Genomic DNA, 22,792 nt, shown 5'->3' with positions numbered 1-22,792 from the left:
AAAATTATAGACTGATCATTTCTTTGTCGGTGGGCAAACGTACAAAATCAGCAGGGGATCAAATACTTTTTTCCCTCACTGTATATGGAAAGATTGATCGGTTGATCGGTTGATTGGATAGGATAAGACAGGATAGCCTGAACATGTGAAAGTTGGTTTGGTGTATCTAGTTACTGTTGAAATAACACTTATGGAATCATGTAGTAACCAAAAAAGTGTTAAACAAATCAAAATATATTTTATATTTGAGATTCTTCAAATGCCCACCCTTTGCCTTGATGACAGCTTTGCACTCTCTTGGCATTCTCTCAACCAGCTTCACCTGGAATGCTTTTCCAACAGTCTTGAAGGAGTTTCCACATATGCTGAGCACTTGTTGGCTGCTTTTTCTTCGCTTTGCGGTCCGACTCATCCCAAACCATCTCAATTGGGTTGAGGTCGGGGGATTGTGGAGGCCAGGTCATCTGATGCAGCACTCCATCACTCTCCTTCTTGGTCAAATAGCCCTTACACAGCCTGGATGTGTGTTGGGTCATTGTCCTGTTGAAAAACAAATGATAGTCCCAGTAAGCCCAAACCAGATGGGATGGCGTATCGCTGCAGAATGCTGTGGTATCCATGCTGGTTAAGTGTGCCTTGAATTCTAAATAAATCACTGACAGTGTCACCAGCAAAGCACCCCATTTTTACATTTACATTTTAGTCATTTAGCAGACGCACACTCTCATCGCTCACCCAAATCTCCAATTTGGATGTAAGAGCAGTGGCGAATCCAAATACCTCCCATTCAAGCCTATGGAGCTTTTATGAACATTTTAAAATGATTTATAGTTCAAAAAGTATAAATGGTATCAAAATACAAGCAATACAAGCAATCTAATCTGAATGCAAGCAATCTGAACATCTCAACTTTGGTTTGGTGTTGACAGTTTAAACGGTGTAAGAGTGCCAAAATGTTCAACCTGGCCTCAGGGGTAGACTTAACACAGTAAAGAGAGAGAGAGTGTGTGTCAGTTTTTGAATTTTTTTTCATACTGGCCCCCCGTGGGAATCAAACCCACAACCCTGGCGTTGCAAACGCCATGCTCTACCAACTGAGCTACATCCCTGCCGGCCATTCCCTCCCCTACCCTGGACGACGCTGGGCCAATTGTGCGGCGCCCCATGGGTCTCCCGGTCGCGGCCGGCTACGACAGAGCCTGGCTACGACAGAACACCTTTGGGATGGTTTTTGCGACTGCACTTGAAGAAACTTTTAAAGTTCTTGAAATGTTCCATATTGACTGACCTTCATGTCTTAAAGTAATGATGGACTGTCGTTTCTCTTTGCTTATTTGAGCTATTTTTGCCATTATATGGACTTGATCTTTTACCAAATAAGGCTATCTTCTGTAACCCCCCCCTACCTTGTCACAACACAACTGATTGGCTCAAACGCATTAAGAAGAAAATAAATTCCACAAATTAACTTTCAAGATGGCACACCTGTTAATTGAAATGCATTCCAGGTGACTACCTCATGAAGCTGGTTTGTTTAACAGTTTTTTGGTTACTACATGATTCCATATGTGTTATTTCATAGTTTTGATGTCTTCACAATTATTCTACAATGTAGAAAATAGTACAAATAAAGAAAAACACTTGAATGAGTAGGTGTTCTAAAACTTTTGACCGGTAGTGTAAATAGTTATAGTTATTAAATGTTTTTTAAGAATTTGAAGTTAGGATAGCCTGAACATGAGAAAGTTGGTTTTGTGTCTCTAGCTTGGAAATGTTATGCAAATGTTAAATGTTTATAGTAAAATAAAAAATTGTATAAAAAATCTGAATGCAATCAACGTTGGTTTGGCGTTGATAGCTTAAGCGATGTAAGAGCAGTGGCGAATCCAAATACCTCCCATTCAAGCCTATGGAGCTTTTATGAACATTTTAAAATGATTATAGTTCAAAAAGTATGAATGGTATCAAAATACAAGCAATACAAGCAATCTAATCTGAATGCAAGCAATCTGAACATCTCAACTTTGGTTTGGTGTTGACAGTTTAAACGGTGTAAGAGTGCCAAAATGTTCAACCTGGCCTCAGGGGTAGACGTAACACAGTAAAGAGAGAGAGTGTGTGTCCGTTTTTGTGTCCAGCTACAGTAGCTGCTGACTTGAGGGAAAAAGGAGGAAGTCTGTTGTGTCAAGTTTTAACGTCACGCGCACAAATACAGTGAAATGCCTTTCTTGCAAGCTCCAAACCCAACAACGCGGTAATCAACATCAATGTAGCACTAAAAATAACAATAATGTAGAACAAAAACACACGAGAAATGGGATTAAGAACACGAGAATGTAAGATGCTATATACAGGGACAGTTCCAATACCATATTTACAATGTGCAGGGATACTGGCGTGATGGAGGTAGATATGTACAGGGGTAAGGTGACTAGGCAACAGGATATAAGATAAACAGAGTAGCAGCAGCTTGTATGTGAGTGGGTGTGTGTAGAGTCAGTATAAATGTATGCGCATATTATGTGTGTGTTGGTGTCAGTGTGCATAGAGACAGTGTAAAAATAAAATACAAGGGTCAACTCAGATAGTCTGTGAGTCTTATGGCTTGGGGATAGAAGCTGTTCAGGAGCCTGTTGGTGTCAGACTTTGCCGTGCGGAAGCAGAGAGAACAGTCTATGGCTTGGGTGGCTGGTGTCTTTGATGGATTTCCGGGGCCTTCCTTTCGCACCACCTGATATCGAGGTCCTGGATGGCAGGGAGCTCGGCCCCAATGATGTACTGGGCTGTCCGCACTACCCTCTAGCACCATGCGATCGAGGGCGGTGCTGTTGCCAGACCAAGCAGTGATGCAGCCAATCAAGATGCTCTCAATGGTGCAGCTGTAGAACTTTTCGAACCTCCTGAGGGGTAAGAGGCGCTGTCGCTCCTTCTTCACCACTGTGCGCGTGTGAGTGGATCATTTTAAGTCCTTAGTGATTTGGACACTGAGGAACTTGAAGCTCTCGACCCGCTCCACTGCACCCCCCCCGTTTCCTGTAGTCCACGATCAGCTCCTTGGTCTTACTGATGTTGAGATAGAGGTTGTTGCTCCGGAACCACACTGCCAGGTCACTGACCTCCTCCCTATAGGCTGGTCTCATCGTTGCCGGTGATCAGGCCTACCACCGTCATGTCATCAGCAAACTTGATGATGCTGTAGGAGCTGTGCGTGGCCACGCAGTCGTGGGTGAACAGGGAGTACAGGAGGGGAGTACAGGAGGGGAGTACAGGAGGGAAGTACAGGAGGGGAGTAAGCACACACCCCTGTGGGGCCCACGTGTTGAAGGTCAGCGTGGCGGAGGTGATGTTGCCTATCCTCACCACCTGGGGTCAGGAAGTCCAGGATCCAGTTGCAGAGGGTGGTGTTCAGTCCCATGGTCCTAAGTTTGGTGACTAGCTTGGAGGGGACAATGGTGTTAAACGCTGAGCTGTAGACAATTAACAGCATTCTCACATACACTATATATACAAAAGTATGTGGACAGCCCTTCAAATTAGTGGATTCAGCTATTTTAGCCACACCTGTTGCTGACAGGTATCTAAAATCGAGCACACAGCCATGCAATCTCCATAGACAAACATTGACAGTAGAATGGCCTAACTGAAGATCTCAGTGACTTTCAACATGGCACCGTCATAGGATGCCAGCTTTCCAACAAGTCAGTTTGTCAAATGACTGCCGTGCTAGAGCTGCCCCGGTCAACTGTAAGTGCTGTTATTGTGAAGTGGAAACATCTAGGAGCAACAACGGCTCAGACGCGAAGTGGTAGGCCACACAAGCTCACAGAACGAGACAGCTGAAGCACGTAAAAATTGTCTGTTCTTGGTTGCAACACTCACTACCGAGTTCCAAACTACCTCTGGAAGCAACGTCAGCACAATAACTGTTGGTCGGGAGCTTCATGAAATGGGTTTCTATGGCTGAGCAGCCGCACACAAGCCTAAGATCACCAGACGCAATGCCAAGCGTCGGCTGGAGTGGTGTAACGCTCGCCGCCATTGGACTCTGGAGCAGTGGAAACGCGTTCTCTGGAGTGATGAATGACAATTCACCATCTGGCAGTCCGATGGCCGACTCTGGGTTTGGCGGATGCCAGGAGAACGCTACCTGCCCGAATGCATAGGGCCAACTGTAAAGTTGGGTGGAGGAGGAATAATGGTCTGGGACTGTGTTTGATATAACAACATATTTTTATACAGTATTTGTTCATGTCTATCTCCTGAGCTGTATGGGAGTGAGAGGAGAAGGAGATTCCAGGTAGTATTTCTGTCACTGGTGGGTGCCAGAAGGTCTGCGTGCCAAGATAGCTTGGGGGCCACTGGTGCTAATCTTAGAAGGAGTACGTGATAGAATAGCCTGTCTAGGGTGCCACAAGATACCATGTATGGGGATCCTATTGTAGGAGATGAGTGACGCTCAATAATGATTGGCAACTGTTGTATGGAAGTAGCTCAGAAAGCATTATATAAACTGAGAGATGTTTCTATGTAAGTAAGTCGCTCTGGATAAGAGCGTCTGCTAAATGACTAAAATGTAAATGTAAATGTAAGTCATTCTGATGACAATAGGCTACGCCCGTACCGCTTGTCATACAAATCCAGGACTGTAACTATTAAATAACTATGAATAAACTCTCCATCTAAGTGTTTAACTATTCTCTTACATCCTGAAGTACGAGATACCAGAGAAACTCGTCATAACAGTGTTTCATGTTTCGGTCCAGACCCCTTAACTCCAATGAAGGGGAATCTTAACGTTACCGCATACAGTGACATTCTAGACGATTCTGTACTTTCAACTGTTGTGGCAACAGTCTGGGAAAGGCCCTTTTCTGGTTCAGCATGAAAATGTCCCTGTGCACAAAGCGAGGTCCGTACAGAAATGGTTTGTCGAGATCGGTGTGGAAGATCTTGATTGGCCTGCACAGAGCCCTGACCTCAACCCCGTCGAACACATTTTTACATTTACATTTTAGTCATTTAGCAGATGCTCTTATCCAGAGCGACTTACAGTTAGTGAGTGCATACATTATTTTTTTACTTTTCATACTGGCCCCCCGTGGGAATCGAACCCACAACCCTGGCCTTGCAAACACCATGCTCTACCAACTGAGCTACATCCCTGCCGGCCGTTCCCTCCCCTACCCTGGACGACGCTGGGCCAATTGTACGCCGCCCCATGGGTCTCCCGGTCGCGGCCGGCTACGACAGAGCCTGGCTACGACAGAACACCTTTGGGATGAATTGGAACGGCGACTGCGAACCAGGCCTAATCGCCCAACATCAGTGCCCGACCTCACGAATGCGCTTGTGTTGGAATGGAAGCAAGTCACCGCAGCAATGTTCCAACATATAGTGGAAAGCCTTCCCAGAAGAGTGGAGGTTGTTATAGCAGCAAAGGGGGAACCAACTCCATATTAATGCCCATTATTTTAGAATGAGATGTTCGACGAGTAGGTGTCCACATACTTTTGGTCATGTTGGTGTAGGTATTCCTCTTATTTCGGTGGGTGAGGGCAGTGTGGAGTGCAATTGAGATTGCGTCATCTATGGATCTGTTGGGGTGGTATGCATATTGGTGGGGTCTGGGATGATGGAGTTGATGTGTGCCATAACCAGCCTTTTCAAAGCACTTCATGATTACAGATGTAATCATGAAGTGTGAACAGGAATAATGGTGGTACTCTTAAGACGTGTGGATTACAGACTGGAACAAGATGTTGAAAATTACCATGAATATTCCTGCCAGCTGATCTGCCCATGCTCTGAGAACGCGCCCAGGAATACCGTCCGTTCCCCCGTCCTTGAGTACCGTCCGGCCCCCTGATTTTAAAACGTTACTCACGTCGGCCTCGGAGAGTGAGATCACCCAGTCCTCTGGGTCGGCAGGGGCCCTCACGCACGGTACGGTGTTGTTATTGTGGAAGTGTGCATAAAATGCATTGAGTTCGCCTGGAAGAGCGGCATCATTGGGAAGATCATAGCTGGGTGTTCCTTTTTGTAGTTTGTAATGGACTGTAGCCGCTACCACATGCTGCGTAATATGATTCCAACTTATTCCTATATTGTCCTTTTGCTCGTTTGCGGAGGTCGTAGCGGGACTTTTTATTCCTGTCCTCAGCCGTAGCCCCAGGGTTGTCTGCGATAGCCCTGTGTGCGGTAGCCCTGTCCTTTAGTTTAGGGCCAACCTTGCTGTTAATACAGGGCTTTTCATTGGGGAAGCAGCAAACCTTCACTGTGGGGACAACGGCGCTGATGCATTGCCGTATGAAGGCTGTGACGGTGGTTAGCTCGTCGACGTTCTCGGTGGAGTCTTGGAACATATTCCAGTTTAGCGCAAGCAAAGCGGTCCTGTAGCATATTCTCTGATTCTGATGACCATTTCTTAATTAAGCGAGTCACCGGTGCTTCCTGTTTTGAGCTTCTGCTTGTAAACAGGAAGCAGGAGTACAGAGTCATGATCTGATTTGGCGAATGCCGGACGAGGGAGGGCCTTGTGGGTAGAGTAACAATGGCCTAGGACTTTATCGCCCCAAGTGGCGAAGGAGACGTATCTTATTGATGCAGAATTAAAATCGCCGGTGCAAAGAAAGGCGGCCATCGGATTTACGTTTTCCTGCTTGTTTGTAGCCTCGTACAGTTTAAGTGCCAGCTTGTTATATTTCTTGTTATGTGGTAGAATGTATACAACAGTCATGATAACAGCTAAAAACTCCTTTGGGAGGTAGAAGGATCGGCATCTGACCTTCAGGTATTCCAAGACGGGTGGACAATGGGTCGAGACATTGTTGATGAAGAGGCAAATCCCTCCCCCTCTCGATTTCCCTGACTCTACTGTCCTGTCTGCTCGGTGAATGGAGAATCCATCGAGTTGGATTGGCGTGGGGGGTATCTTGTCCAAAGGCCATGTTTCAGAAAAGCAGAGAATATTGCAGTTATGAGAGTCCCGTTGGTAGCAAATCCGCGATTTGGAGGTCATCCATTTTATTATCAAGTGACTGTACATTGGCCAATATAATCGAGGGAAGAGGTGGCTGGTTTTCTCTTCGCATTAATCTCCCGAGGACTCCCCCTCCTCTGCCTCAAACGCCAGCGTTTCCTCTTGGATATCCCGAAAATGTGGTCGGAGTTACATAAAGAGCCCCAGGGCGATGAGTTGAAGTTTAAGCCAGAATCTGGGTAAGCAACTGCCGATCTGATGTTCAAAGGTTATTGTCGGTTATATGAAATGATGGCAGATACATTTCATGAAAATAAAGTATAAATGCCAAAAGAATCACAAAATAGAAAAGTTGGATAGGAGCTTGCAAAATGGCTGCCATCCAGTACGGCGCCAAAGGGATTTTATCAAAACTTTTGTTTTTCCTGATCTCTCCATGGAAACGCACGGTTCTATTCAAATCGAATCAAATTAAATTTGTATTTGCCACATGTGTCTAACGCATTTAACCCAACCCCTCTGAATCAGAGAGGAACGGGGGGCTGCCTTAATCGACATCCACGTCATCAGCGCTTGGGGAACAGTGGGTTAACTGCCTTGCTCAGGAGTGGAACGACAGATTTTTCAAATCAAATAATATTTTTCACATGTGCCGAATACAACAGGTGTAGACCTTACAGTGAAATGCTTACATACAAGCCCTTAACCAACAATGCAATTTTAAGAAAAATAAGTGTTTAGTAAAAAATAGATAAGTAAAAAATAACAAATAAAAATAAATAAAGAGCAGCAGTAAAATAACAGTAGGGAGGCTATATACAGGGGGTACCGGTACAGAGTCAATGTGCGGGGGCACAGGTTAGTTGAGGTAATATGTACATGTGGGTAGAGTTACTATGCATAGATAATAAACAGAGTAGCAGCAGCGTGGGGGGGACAATGCAAATAGTCCAGGTAGCCATGATTAGCTGTTCAGGACTCTTCTGGCTTGGGGGTAGAAGCTGTTAAGAAGCCTTTTGGACCTAGACTTGGTGCTCCGGTACCGCTTGTCGTGCGGTAGCAGAGAACAGTCTATGACTAGGGTGGTTGGAGTCTTTGACCATTTTTAGGGCCTTCCTCCTGGATGGCAGGAAGCTTGGCCCCAGTGATGTACTGGGCCACACGCACTACCCTATGTAGTGCCTTGTGGTTGGAGGCCGTGCAGTTGCCATACCAGGCGGTGATGCAACCAGTCAGGATGCTCTCGATGGTGCAGCTGTAGAACTTTTTGAGGATCTGAGGACCCATGCCAAATCTTTTCAGTCTCCTGAAGGGGAATAGGCTTTGTCGTGCCCTCTTCACGACTGTCTTGGTGTGTTTCACTCACTCAGAATAACAATCTACACTGATTATACCAAACATTAGGAACACCTTCCTAATATTGAGTTGCGCCCTCTCTTTTGCCCTCAGAACAGTTTCAGTTCGACTGGGCATGGACTCTACAAGGTGTCGAAAGCGTTCCACAGGGATGCTGGCCCATGTTGTCATTGCACACTGTTGTTTTAAGAGTTTATCATTAGCCTATATCCATTGGAAGTTATAGCCCACATCACCTGTCTTAGATGCTCTGCACAGTCACTATGTTGTACTGAAGACATTCAACTACTACTTCCTCAACCATTAGGAAACACTTCCTTTGCTAATAAAATCTATGCTAACTTCAGTATTAATGACTTCCCCAGGAGGCTTTTCTGTTGAACCAGTAGGCGTACTCCAAGTCTATGGTCGCAGTATACTATAGCTACTTAGCCTATAGCTACTTAGCCTAGTACAATGCATCTTATTGGGCGCTGTAAATGCAGTGCACTGCCAGTAGTTTGTAGTCACCATGGTTCGTTTGGGGTCATTGCACAGTAGTTTGTTTGTTATGGCAGTATTTTACTGTATGGTCGTGTATTCTTCACAGTCAGTCACTTCATGCAACCGTTTTATCTCTCAACTGTCTGCTCTTGAGTGTTTGGGTGGGGCACGAGTTCATTCAAGCCTGTACCTGACTTCTCTCTCTTTTCTCCCCCTCCTTTCTCTCCCTGCTCCCTCCCCTTCTCCAGGCGGGAACACTGGAAGCTGCTGTCCAGTCTGAAGACCACGGTGGAGGGCCTGGTGTCCAGCAGCAACCCCAACGTGTGGTCTCGCTACGGGGGCTTGCAGCGGCTGCACAAGGACATGAACCACATCCTCATCCACGGCCTCAAGCACGAGCAGGTCAGCCCTCGGGAATGACTACTCTTCTACTCTGTCATTTGTACTTTTGAGAAGGAAAAAAAAACCAAGGCATTATTATTTGGCAGTTTTTCCAGCCGCTTTATTTTAATGCATCATATTATTGCCCTGGATAAGAGCATCTGCTAAATGGGAGTTCAGGCTTTTCTTCCCTGTGTTTTCTTTGGGTGCAAAAGAATGAACACATCATAATTCTACTGCTTTTTCTCAGAATCTGTTTTGCCATAAAAAATAAATAAAATCCTGTCCTGGTAACCCAAATGTAAGATGAGCCCCATACCAATACCATTTTACTGTAGTAAACGCTGGTTTTGTGTTGCAGGTGTACTACAAGCAGAAGGACTACTGGCCCTTTGTGTGGTGCGTCCGTTACATCAGCCCTCACCTGGCCTCGCATGTAGAACAGGTCCTCTCTCAATCTACCCCCCATGTTATTTATGCCCATCTCCTTTCAATGACATTTCACCCCATGTATATTATATTGTGGTGGATCCAGTACAGTTTATTGTGACCACAGACATTTTGGTGCGTCCCAAATGGCACCCTATTCCCTACTTAGTGCACTACTTTAGACCAGAGCCTTATGAGCCCAGGTCAAATGAAGTGCACTATATAAGGAATAGTGTGCCATTTGGTACGCTGGCCATTGTTTTATCTCTATGGTTGTGTCATTTAAACAATGCAGTGATTAGTCATTGTGTAGCCTAATGATAAGTAGCGGTGCTAATTTGATGCTAAACCTGAACTGATAGGCCTGCGGTTGACAATGAGTTAAAAAGAAGCAAGGGAAAGCTTTAGTGGATGAGTAAACACTGACACGCAGTGACTTCCGTGCTCTCACTAGGGTCATACTTCATCAACACCCTTGTCACACACTGCTGATCTTCGCAGCGCTTTCTTAATGATCTCAGCTAGCCCAGGTTACGTTAGCGCAGACGGCACAAACAGATCTGACCAGGCTACTATTACATACCAAACAGCTGGAGAGGGGGAGAGAGAGGGGTCAGCCACAGGTTCACCTGTTATATAATGGTCATGTGAGCGGAGCTTTGATGTGAGTCTCTCTCTCTCTCGCTCTCTCTCTCTCTGTCTCTCTATCTCTCTCTCATGGCCTCCCCCACCTCTTTCTCTCTCTCTCTCTCTTTCTCTCTCTCTCTCTCTCTCTCTCTCATGGCCTCCCCCACCTCTTTCTCTCTCTCTCTCTCTCTTTCTCTCTCTCTCAATTCACTTCATTGGCATGACTGTCTCCCTTTCTCTCTCTCTCTCTCTCTCTCTCTCTCTCTCTCTCTCTCTCTCTCTCTCTCTCTCTCTCTCTCTCTCTCTCTCTCTCAATTCACTTTATTGGCATGACTGTCTCCCTTTCTCTCTCTCCCGCGTTCTCTCTCTCTCTCTCTCTCTCTCTCTCTCTCTCTCTCTCTCAATTTACTTTATTGGCATGACTGTCTCCCTCTCTCTCTCTCTCTCTCTCTCTCTCTCTCTCTCTCTCTCTCTCTCTCTCTCTCTCTCTCTCTCTCTCTCTCTCTCTCTCTCTATTCACTTTATTGGCATGACTGTCTCCCTTTCTCTCTCTCCCGCGTTCTCTCTCTCTCTCTCTCTCTCTCTCTCTCTCTCTCTCTCTCTCTCTCTCTCTCTCTCTCCTCAATTCACTTTATTGGCATGACTGTCTCCCTTTCTCTCTCTCCCGCTCTCTCTCTCTCTCTCTCTCTCTCTCTCTCTCTCTCTCTCTCTCTCTCTCTCTCTCTCTCTCTCTCTCTCTCTCTCAATTCACTTTATTGGCATGACTGTCTCCCCCTCTCTCTCTCTCTATCTCTCTCTCTCTCTCTCTCTCTCTCTCTCAATTCACTTTATTGGCATGACTGTCTCCCTTTCTCTCTCTCTCTCTCTCTCTCTCTCTCTCTCTCTCTCTCTCTCTCTCTCTCTCTCTCAATTCACTTTATTGGCATGACTGTCTCCCTCTCTCTCTCCCTTCTCTCTCTCTCTCTCTCTCTCTCTCTCTCTCTCTCTCTCTCTCTCTCTCTCTCTCAATTCACTTTATTGGCATGACTGTCTCCCTTTCTCTCTCTCCCGTTCTCTCTCTCCCTTCTCTCTCTCTCTCTCTCTCTCTCTCTCAATTCCCTTTATTGGCATGACTGTCTCCTTCTCTCTCTCTCTCTCTCTCTCTCTCTCTCTCTCTCTCTCTCTCTCTCTCTCTCTCTCTCTCTCTCTCTCTCTCTCTCTCTCTCTCTCTCTCTCTCTCTCTCAATTCACTTTATTGGCATGACTGTCTCCCTTTCTCTCTCTCCCGCGTTCTCTCTCATGCTCTCTGTGTCTTTTTCTCGCTCTGTGTGTCTCTCTCTATTGATTTCTCCCCTCCATCCTCTCATCTATTCGCCTTCCTCTTTATTTTTCCTCACCCTTATCCTCCACTTCCATCACTTCCCCTCACTCTCTCCCTCTACCATCACCTCTCTCCCTCCCCTCTCTGGCCCTGTAGTTCAGTAAGCTGGAGCCCGTGCTGAGCAGTGGGCTGCAGAGTGTCGGGGAGGGCTACAAGGCCGAGCGCTGGCTGCTGCACAGCCTCCAGGTCCACCTGCTCTCAGCCCAGCTCCGACCCCTGCTCAAACACCAGGGACACACGCGCAAGTACTACAACGGTAAGAGTGTGAGCCAAACCAAAACCAGATTTGGCATTTGAACCCCAAAAAATCTGCTGTGTTTTTTTGGTGTGAGTGGGTGTGAGACTGGGTGTGGGGGGTGGCAAACCAAGACCATTTGCAAATGGACATTTGATGAAAGAAATTTGATGAAAGAAAGATTTCAAAGTAATCAATCTTCTGGGTCTTCGATGTTGATCGACTGTGACAGTGTTATAGATTTTTATCCTGCCCTATCTTATCTTGACTCTCTCTCTCTCTCTCTCTGCCTTCCTCTCTCTCTCTCTCTCTCTGCCTGCCTCTCTCTCTCTCTGCCTGCCTCTCTCTCTCTCTCTGCCTGCCTCTCTCTCTCTCTCTCTGCCTGCCTCTCTCTCTCTCTCTCTGCCTGCCTGCCTCTCTCTCTTTGCCTCTCTCTCTGCCTGCCTCTCTCTCAGTGGAGGCCTTTCTGCTGAGTGAGCCCCATGTGAAGGCCATGTTCCAGTGTCTGGAGGCCGTGGAGCAGAACAACCCCCGTCTGCTGGCCCTTGTCAACACAGTTAGGGTGAGACACACACACACACACACACACACAGAGAGTTGAGCACACACCAATCATTCTCTCTCTCTTCTGTCTGTCTCTGTCTCTGTCTCTGTCTCTGTCTCTGTCTCTGTCTCTGTCTCTGTCTCTGTCTCTGTCTCTCTGTCTCTCTGTCTCTCTCTGGGTCTATCCCTGATATCCTCTTCAGTGTATGTGGCTGATCTCTCTGCCTCTTTCCTTGTCTATCTATTTGTGTTGTCTTTTCTGTTACCTCTCAGCTCTGCCGCTCAGAAATTGTTTCCTTTTTTCTCTCATGTTTTTACTGTAACTTTTTTTCTATACCTCATTTTCTGTGCATGTATTCATCTCTTACCCTGTATCTTACAGTAACTCTCTCTCTCCTCTAATCCACATCCCTCTCTTTTTCTCTCTCAGCTGTCCACTCTAATGTGCTCTCCATACATGGAGGGCCTGTTGAAGAGCCGGAGTCTGTGTGTTCTGCCGGGGACTGGGGGTGGCTGGAGGTCCGGGGAAGGCCAGGATCCCCCCAGAGGGGAGCTGAACCACAGGCTCACCACCTCCCAGTGCTCCCTCCCCCACCGAGACAGAGGACTCACACCCAACAGCAATAACACAGGGGCCATCTCAGAGAGCGACTCAGGTGAGGAGGGGGGGGAGTGAAGGGACATAGTGAGATGGGGGAGAGGGCTAATGAGAGGGCTAATGAGAGGGCTAATGAGAGGGGGGAGAGGGATAATGAGGGGGCTAATGAGAGGGCTAATGAGAGGGCTAATGAGAGGGGGGAGAGGGATAATGAGGGGGCTAATGAGAGGGCTAATGAGAGGGGGGAGAGGGATAATGAGAGGGGAGAAGGCTAATGAGAGGGCTAATGAGAGGGGGGAGAGGGATAATGAGAGGGGAGAAGGCTAATGAGAGGGATAATGAGGGGGGAGAGGGATAATGAGGGGGAGAGGGATAATGAGAGGGGAGAGGGATAATGAGGGGGGAGAGGGATAATGAGAGGGGAGAGGGATAATGAGAGGGGTAATGAGAGGGGGGAGGGGTAATGAGGGGTAATGAGAGGGGAGAGGGATAATGAGAGGGGAGAGGGGGATAATGAGAGGGGAGAGGGGGGATAATGAGAGGGGAGAGGGGGGATAATGAGGGGAGAAGGGATAATGAGGGGGATAATGAGGGGGATAATGAGAGGGGGGAGGGATAATGAGGGATAATGAGAGGGGGGATAATGAGAGGGGAGAGGGATAATGAGGGGGGATAATGAGAGGGGAGAGGGATGGGGAGAGGGGATAATGAGGGGAGAAGGGATAATGAGGGGAGAGAGGGATAATGAGAGGGGGAGAGGGATAATGAGAGGGGAGAGGGATAATGAGGGGGGATAATGAGAGGGCTAATGAGAGGGGAGAGGGATGGGGAGAGGGGATAATGAGGGGAGAGAGGGATAATGAGAGGGGAGAGGGATAATGAGAGGGGAGAGGGATAATGAGAGGGGAGAGGGGTAATGAGAGGGGAGAGCGGGACAATGAGGGGAGAGAGAGATAATGAGGGGAGAGAGGGACAATGAGGGGAGAGGGGTGAGGGATAATGAGTGTGGAGGGGGATAGAGAGAGGGATAGAAGAGAGGGGGGAGGAGCGAGGGATGGTGAGAGGGGGGAGACGATAGTGGAGCAACAGTCTGAATGGAGGTTAGACAAGATGTGTTCTGTGGCGGTAGGTAGCCTGTTGTTTAAGAGCGATGGGCCAGTAACCGAAAGGTCGCTGGTTCGAATCCCCAAGCCAACTGGGTGAGAAATCTGTGCCCCTGAGCAAGGCACCTGTAAGTCGCTGTGGATAAGAGTGTCAAATTTACATTTACGTCATTTAGCAGACGCTCTTATCCAGAGCGACTTACAAATTGGTGCATTCACCTTATGATAGCCAGTGGGACAACCACTTTACACAACTTTTTTTGGGGGGTGGGGAAAGTGGGGGTAGAAGGATTACTTTATCCTATCCCAGGTATTCCTTAAGGATGTAAATGTTATTGCATCATCATTCCAACAGGTCGATGTCCCCAATAAGTCACTATGGACCACAATAGCACACTGACACCAGAATTGGCTTCAGTGTTTGTCAGTGCCCTGAGCCTACACAGGCCTGATTTGGGAATGGAGATATGGTTTATTAGTGACTGTAACATGAAGGATTCACTAAAACTCCTATCTGTGTTTTTTTGATAGAGCGAAACATTCAGAATGTTGCATATATAAATAGAATATATTGAAAAGACTGTGGATGCTACTCCACGTTAGAGAATCAGGATATGATCTCTTGAATAAGTCAATTTTTTTATATTTCATCAGAGACGTAGCAATTACTATAAGCTATATAAAGTTATATCTATCTCTCTGATTCAGCCCATACTACTAGAAGTGTATCCAGGCTATATAAAGTTATATCTATCTCTCTGATTCAGCCCATACTACTATAAGTGTATCCAGGCTATATAAAGTTATATATCTATCTCTCTGATTCAGCCCATACTACTATAAGTGTATCCAGGCTATATAAAGGTATATATCTATCTCTCTGATTCAGCCCATACTGTTCTTGTTTCTCCTCTAGACTCTGCTCCATCCACTAGGTCCTCGAGAGCCCCCTGGGGGTGCGTGGGGTGGTCCGAGGGAGATGGTGAAAGGGGCATGACCCCCCCTCCCGGTCCCTCATTGGCGGTCCCCTCCATCGCCCTGACTGAGCCCGCCTCCCCAGGCCCCGCCCACTCCGACGCTCTAGACTCAGGCGAGGGCGACTACGACGACGGGCCCGAGTATCTGGCTATCGGGAATCTAGGGCAACGTGGCAATCGGCGCCACTCCCAAAGCTCCACCCCCGGCGGCGGCGGCGAGTCAGGTGACGAGACTCAGGTCCAGTCCCCTGGGAGGAGCTCCTTGGCTTCGGTCCCGCCTCCCGCTCCCCGGAGGTCATCCTTCTCGGAGGGTGAGAGGGAGCCGGGTCGGGGGGGCAGCAGGGGGCACATCCGCTCGATGTCCGACACAGGGATCAACAACAAACATAGACCTGGTGAGCGTGCGTGTGTGCGCGCGTGTGTTTATGTGTGTGTGCGTCCGTGTGCAGCAGGTGAGAGGTTAGGGTATGTTTGCTGAGCGTGAAAGCAAGCCTGTAAGTGTCTTTATCTATGCATGTTTCGGTGTGAATTTAAATGTCAAAAAAGTCATTTACAATGTTTGTGCTCCACTGGTTGCCCTTTTCTCATGGCAACGGGCCACAAATCTTGCTGCCGTGATTGCACACTGCGGTATTTTGCCTAACAGATATGGGAGTTTATCAATGTTTGATTTGTTTTCAAATTCTTTGTGGGTCTGTGTAATCTGTGGGAAATATGTCTCTAATGTGGTCATACATTTGGCAGGAGGTTAGGAAGTACAGCTCAGTTTCTACCTCATTTTGTGGGCAGTGTGCACATAGCCTGTCTTCTCTCGAGAGCCAGGTCTGCCTACGACGGCCTTTCTCAATAGCAAGGCTCACTGAGTCTGTACATAGTCAAGGATTTTCTTAATTTGGGGTCAGTCACGGTGGTCAGATATTCTGCCACTGTGTACTCTGTTTAGGGCCAGATAGCATTCCAATTTGCTCAGTGTTTTGGTTGAGTCTTTCCCGTGTGTAAAATAGTTATTGTTTTGCTTTCGCATAATTTGGTTGGATCTAAATGTGTTTCTATCCTGGGGCTCTGTGGGGTCTGTTTGTGAACAGAGCCCCAGAACCAGCTGGCTGAGGATACTTTTCTCTATGTTCATCTTTCTATAGTTGAGGGCTTTGTGGTGGAATGTGTGGGCATCTCTTCCTTTTAGGTGGTTGTAGAATTGAACAGCTCTTTTCTGGATTTTGATAACTAGCGGGTATAGTCCTAATTCTGCTCTGCATGCATTGTTTGGGGTTTTGCATTGTACACAAAGTATATTTTTGCAGAATTCTGGATGCAATCTCAATTTGGTGTTTGTCCCATTTTGTGAATTCTTGGTTGGTGAGTGGACCCCAGATCTCACAACCATAGAGGGCAATGGGTTCGATAACTGATTGAAGTATTTTTTTAGCCAGATCCCAATTGGGATGTTGAGTTTTTGATGTCTCTTAGATCGTTCACCGCCTTGTGGAAGTTACCTGTGGTGTTGATTTTTAGGCCGAGGTAGGTGTAATGTTTTGTGTGCTCTAGGGCAACAGTGTCTAGATAGAATTTGTATTTGTGGTCCTGGCAACTGGACCTTTTTTGGAACACCATTATTTTTGTCTTACTGAGATTCACTGTCAGGGGCCCAAGTCTGACAATCTGTGGAAATAAATATTTTTGGGTTGGAGGGTTTGTATTTTGACCTGTAGCTCATCCAATGTAATTGGATAATCCAGTGGGTTCTGGTAGGCTTTAATAGCTGATTTTAAGTTTAGTAAATTATCATGTATATGTTTTTGCGCTTGGTTCTTTGTTAAATGGCTGAAAAGGTTGGAGAAGTGATTTATCCATACATCTCCATTTTGGATAGATAGCTCTTTGTGTTGTTTGATTAGTGCGTTCCAATTTTCCCAGAAGTGATTTGATTCTATGGATTCTTCAATCACAATGAACTGTTTTCTGACGTGCTGTTAATAATTTTATCTTAGTGTATTTCTGTATTGTTTTAGTGTTTCACCATAGTGAAGGCGTAAGCTCAGGTTTTCTGGTTCTCTGTGTTTTTGGTTGGATAGGTTTCTCAATTTTCTTTCGTAGGTTTTTACATTCTTCATCAAACCATTTCTCTTTTGTTGTTAGCTGTCTTAGGTTTTCTGCCGGAATTTTAAATTTGATAAGTTTTACACCTTCACTATTGCAGGAAAACATTTTGTCCAGGAAGTTGTCTAGGAGGGATTGGATTTGTTGTTGACCAATTGTTTTTCGGTAGGTTTCTACACTACCCTCCTTCCATCTGTTGCATTTCTTAATAGTATGCAGTCTGCTCGGCTTCCATGCCTCTTGGTTGATTATTGCTCCGTTCAAGGAGACTGTGATTTTGCTGTGATCTGATAGGGTGTCAGTGGGCTGACTGTGAACGCTCTGAGAGACTCTGGGTTGAGGTCGGTGATAAAATACCCTTGGTTATTGTTGTTACTGTTGTCGTCCCGTTGACAATGTTAATAGTGTAAATATCTAAAGTAAGCTTTGGCGATATGTACATTGTTACGTCATGCCAATAAAGCAAATTGAATTGATATAAAGTTGTCTTCAGTCCTACTGCCAAGAGATGAGCTTCTCTCTCGCTCTCTCCTTCTCCTCTTTCTCTCTCTTTCTCTCTCTCTCTGCTTTGCGGTAATCTTTTCTCTCTCTCTCCCTCTCTCTTTTCCTCGTTCTGTCTATCTGCGTGAAGGAAGGGGCCACAGGAAAATCAGCATTATAATAGAGGACCCTGTAGCAGGTTGGCAGTGCAGTTCTTCTGCGCTCCATCTATCCCTCTTTCATCACCCTTTCCCTGCCATCCTTCCGCATGCTAATTCCCTTCTTCCCCTCTCATCTGGCCTTGCCTTTGGTTCCTCATTTGTGCCGTTGTTTTCTTGGTTGCTGTTTTGGTTGTCGTTTGGTTGGTTTTAGGTCAAACCAAGATCAAGACCCGAGGCCAAAACAGCCACGTTCATTCATTGTGTTGGATAATGTTTTAAATGCACGCTACTTTTATTACAATATGGTGTTTCAATGTTGTTTTTTGGTCATTCATTGAATGCATCATGATTTTACTATCCATTTGTTTTAACGAATGATTTCTTTTCTCTGTATCATCACAATATTTGCCCTGGGTTTGCAGCGAGTACACCACATGCACGGACATGTAAATGTTTAGTACTTGATATTTGATAGATTTTTACCCTGTGATGTCATTGACCTAGCTGGTAACAAAACATTGACGTTTTGTTTTTATACGTTTACTTTCGATATTATCCTTTTGTGGGTGTCTAACTGAGCATGTCTCAACATGGATACTAACGTTGAAATCCTAATCTACTGACACAGTCGATCAGTTACCAGTCTGTTAGCTAACTTTAGCATAAATGTTGAATACAGAACCAGTCAGGCAACCAGGCTATCTGTTGGCCCTTGATGATAAGACTGATCTAATGTCAGTTCCGTGGTCAATCTAAAGTCGGCTGTGTGTTCTGTGTGTCAGAATCATTGGTTGCAGAGGACTGTCGTGTGAAGGACTACAGCCCTTTCTCCCTTGCCAGCAGTGATGCCAGCACACCCAGTTCCCTCTATATGGAGGCTAGTGAGTAGACTGGTTCAAACATGATAAATTCCTAGCTGTCTAGTGAGTAGACTGGTTCGAACATTGTCCTTCATTACCTTACCCGAGGTATATATTCCTGTTACCTGCACTGCCTTCAGAAAGTAGAAAGTGTTCACACCCCTTGACTTTATCCAGTTTGTTGTGTTACAGCCTGAATTTAACATGGATTACATTTGAGATTTTGTGTCACTGGCCTACCCACAATACCCCATAATGTCAAAGTGGAATTATGTTTTTAGTAATTTTGACAAATTTAATTTAAATTAAAAAGCTGAAATTTCTTGAGCCAATTAGTATTCCACCCCTTTGTTATGGCAAGCCTAAATAAGTTCAGGAGTAAAAAGTTGCTTAACAAGTTACATAATAAGTTGCATGGACTCATTCTGTGTGCAATAATAGTTAAACATTATTATGTTTTTATTACTACCTCATCTCTGTACCCCTGACATACAATTATCTGTGTCAGCCGAGCAGTGAATTTCAAACACAGATTCAACCACAAAGACCAGGGATGTTTTCCAATGCCTCGCAAAGAAGGGCACCTATTGTTAATTTTTTTTTTTTAAAGCCGACATTTAATATCCTTTTCAGCATGGTGAAGTTATTAATTACACTTTGGATGGTGTATCAATACACCCAGTCACTACAAAGATACAGGCGTTCTTCCTAACTCCATTGCCGGAGAGGAAGGAAACCGCTCAGGGATTTCACCATGAGGCCAATGTTTGACTTTAAAACAACAACATTGTAGTTACTCCACACAATACTAACCTAAATGACAGAGTGAAAAGAAGGAAGCCTGTACAGAATAAAAAATATTCCAAAACATGCATCCTGTTTGCAATAAGGCACTAAATTAAAACTGCAAAAAATGTGGCAAAGAAATGACCTTTATGTCCCGAATACAAAGCTTTATGTTTGGGGCAAATCCAATACAACACAGTACCACTCTTCATAGTTTCAAACATGGTGGTGGCTGCATCATGTTATGGGTATGCTTGTGTAACAGTTTTGCTTCCGTCCCTCTCCTCACCCCAATCTGGGCTTTAACCAGGGACCCCTGAACACATCGACAACAGTCACCCTCGAAGCATCGCTACCCTTCACGCCACAAAAGCTGTGGTCCTTGCAAAGCAAGGAAAACAACTACTTTAAGATCTCAGAGCGATTTGACGTCACCGATTGAAAAGCTACTAGCGCGTAGCGCTATCTAGCTAGCCATTTCACACCGGTTACACTTGTCATCGTCAAGGACTACAGAGTTTTTTTTTTTTAGGATGAAAAGAAACAGAGTAGAGCTAAGCACAGGCAAAATCCTAGAGGAAAACCTGGTTGTCTGCTTTCCAACAGACATTGGGAGACAAATTCACCTTTCAGCAGGACAATAACCTAAAACACAAGGCCAAATATACGCTGGAGTTGCTTACCAAGATGACATTGAATGAACCTGAGTAACCTAGTTACAGTTTTGACTTAAATTGGCTTGAAAATCTATGGCAAGACTTGAAAATGGCTGTCTAGCAATGATCAACAACCAACGTGATCGAGCTTCAAGAGTTTTTTTTGAAAGAATGTGCAAATATTATGCAATCCAGGTGTGCAAAGCTCTTAGAGACTTATCCAGAAAGACTCATAGCTGTAATCGCTGCCAAAGGTGCTTCTAGAAAGTACTGACTCGGGTGTGAATACTTTTGTAAATGAGATAGTTCTGTACTTCATTTTCAATAAATTAACAAACATTTCAAAAAACATTGTTTTTTTTCCCCTTTGTCATTATGGGGTATTGTGTGTAGATGGGTGAGATATTGTTTTACAAATCCATTTGGAATTCAGGCTGTAACACAACAACGTGTAATAAGTCAAGCGGTATGAAAACTTAAGGCACTGTATGTTGTCATACACCAGCACCTTCAAGTTTAAACACTGTCTTTTCTGAAAGTGTGGTTTGTGTGTGTGACTCTCTCTTTGTGTGTGTGACTCTCTGCGTGTGTCTGTGTCTCGCTGCGTGTGTGTGTGTGTGTGTCTCGCTGCGTGTGTGTGTGTGTGTCTCGCTGCGTGTGTGTGTGTCTCGCTGCGTGTGTGTGTGTCTCGCTGCGTGTGTGTGTGTCTCGCTGCGTGTGTGTGTGTCTCGCTGCGTGTGTGTGTGTCTCGCTGCGTGTGTGTGTGTGTCTCGCTGCGTGTGTGTGTGTGTCTCGCTGTGTGTGTGTGTCTCGCTGTGTGTGTGTGTGTGTGTCTCGCTGCGTGTGTGTGTGTGTGTCTCGCTGCGTGTGTGTGTGTGTGTCTCGCTGTGTGTGTGTGTGTGTGTGTGTGTGTGTGTCTCGCTGTGTGTGTGTGTGTGTGTGTCTCGCTGTGTGTGTGTGTGTGTGTCTCGCTGTGTGTTTGTGTGTGTGTGTGGTCTCCGCAGACTGCTCCCAGTACAGCAGTGTTCCAGACTGCATGTTCCGGAAGCCGTTGGAGGGCCAGAGCCTCATCAGCTATCTGTCGGAGCAGGACTTCGGCAGCTGTGCTGACCTGGAGAAGGTGAGCCTTGGGGAGGGTTCATAAAACCCGCTTCTGACCCCTGACCCTTGACCTCTCTCTGAGTGATTAGAATCTAACGTTCAAACGTTCCAATTCTCCCGAAGTCTGCACTCGTGCACTCCTCCCCACACATTGAATTCCTCACCCCAGACCACTCCTTTTAAAGGAAGTGTATGAGCGCACACTAAAGACAGAGGGTTAGAGAATAGGGCCGTAGTTAGAACCTGCCTCCGCTGCTAACTTGTCCTATAGGATAAGCAACATGGTCGAATAAGGCACTGGTTGGCAAGGAAGATAGGTTTCTTTTGATGAAATCAATGATCTAATACGATTGGATTGGGCCTTACACTTTTTATTTCATGTTTAACGGATGCCCCTTTTACACTTTTGTCAACAAAAATATATATAATGGACTGAGAAATTGCACGATTATTGCGATAATAATGTCCTTACCTTAATATCCCTTAAGTTCACCTCCCCAACTGTGTTAAATCAGTCATAACTTCAAGTTAGGGCAGAAGGGAGCATCCATTTTGAAAGTGTTACAACAAGGCCTCACTCTCCCCCCGGCCATCTGTGTCTCATTCCAGGAGAACGCCCACTTCAGCATCTCAGAGTCTCTGATTGCCGCCATCGAGCTGATGAAGTGCAACCTGCGGCGGCTGGTGGAGGAGGAGGAGGAGGGTGGCGACAGTGACTCAGAGATCCAGCAGCTCAAACAGAAGATCCGCCTGCGTAGGCACCAGATCCAGCGCAGCCGCCTGCCGCCCTCGCAGCACTGTAAGAGTTTACGCATGACCAGACGTACACCTGCACGGATACACGCACACACACACGTTAGAGCTGGGGACCATAAACCAAACATTACCCACACCGACATTGCCGTCCTCTTACTGAAGCATTTTGCGTACGTCTGTAATTTTCTGTGATTTTTGTTACACAACGTTCCTGTAGATTTTGTTCTAAAACCATTCATTTGGTCAACAGTTAATAGCCTATGCATTTTGTTGATATTCCTGCTATGAAAGTATCAGCCTGTTCCTGTTTTGCTGTCTGTCGCTGTGTGATCGAGCCACTCTCACTCCCTCTCCCCACTGTGCTCACGGAGGATATGACCGTTGCACAAACTGCAATTGCGGGAAAATACAGTTTTCTAAGCAACTACTGTTGCTCCAGTCAGAGAGGAGTCGCCGCTCTCTGTCAGAGAGGAGTCGCCGCTCTCTGTCAGAGAGGAGTCGCCGCTCTCTGTCAGAGAGGAGTCGCCGCTCTCTGTCAGAGAGGAGTCGCCGCTCTCTGTCAGAGAGGAGTCGCCGCTCTCTGTCAGAGAGGAGTCGCGCTCTCTGTCAGAGAGGAGTCGCCGCTCTCTGTCAGAGAGGAGTCGCCGCTCTCTGTCAGAGAGGAGTCGCCGCTCTCTGTCAGAGAGGAGTCGCCGCTCTCTGTCAGAGAGGAGTCGCCGCTCTCTGTCAGAGAGGAGTCGCCGCTCTCTGTCAGAGAGGAGTCGCCGCTCTCTGTCAGAGAGGAGTCGCGCTCTCTGTCAGAGAGGAGTCGCCGCTCTCTGTCA

At 46.2% G+C, this 22,792-nt stretch overlaps 1 protein-coding gene across 3 annotated transcripts in view; it reads left to right on the top strand.

Annotated features, from left to right (window-relative positions):
- LOC121576505 (run domain Beclin-1-interacting and cysteine-rich domain-containing protein) overlaps positions 1–22,792 on the top strand; it is a 58,105-nt gene that overhangs the window by 5,756 nt on the left and 29,557 nt on the right. For 2 of the 3 annotated variants that reach the window (XR_006002490.2, XM_041889692.2), the window contains exons 2-11: positions 9,067–9,220; positions 9,561–9,644; positions 11,712–11,871; positions 12,306–12,412; positions 12,824–13,049; positions 15,011–15,466; positions 17,800–17,847; positions 18,592–18,690; positions 21,116–21,231; positions 21,822–22,011. Coding sequence is in view for 2 of the 3 variants with exons in the window: in XM_041889692.2 (XP_041745626.1) it covers positions 9,067–9,220; positions 9,561–9,644; positions 11,712–11,871; positions 12,306–12,412; positions 12,824–13,049; positions 15,011–15,466; positions 17,800–17,847; positions 18,592–18,690; positions 21,116–21,231; positions 21,822–22,011 (1,640 nt within the window). In the remaining variant the exon portion in view is untranslated. The remainder of the gene's footprint in view (positions 1–9,066; positions 9,221–9,560; positions 9,645–11,711; positions 11,872–12,305; positions 12,413–12,823; positions 13,050–15,010; positions 15,467–17,799; positions 17,848–18,591; positions 18,691–21,115; positions 21,232–21,821; positions 22,012–22,792) is intronic. The other variant, XM_041889693.2, reaches the window with a different exon arrangement.

Source organism: Coregonus clupeaformis, chromosome 11, assembly GCF_020615455.1.
Source record: "Coregonus clupeaformis isolate EN_2021a chromosome 11, ASM2061545v1, whole genome shotgun sequence".
In the NCBI taxonomy this organism is placed as follows: domain Eukaryota; kingdom Metazoa; phylum Chordata; class Actinopteri; order Salmoniformes; family Salmonidae; genus Coregonus; species Coregonus clupeaformis.
This window is presented reverse-complemented; position numbering and strand designations above follow the sequence as displayed.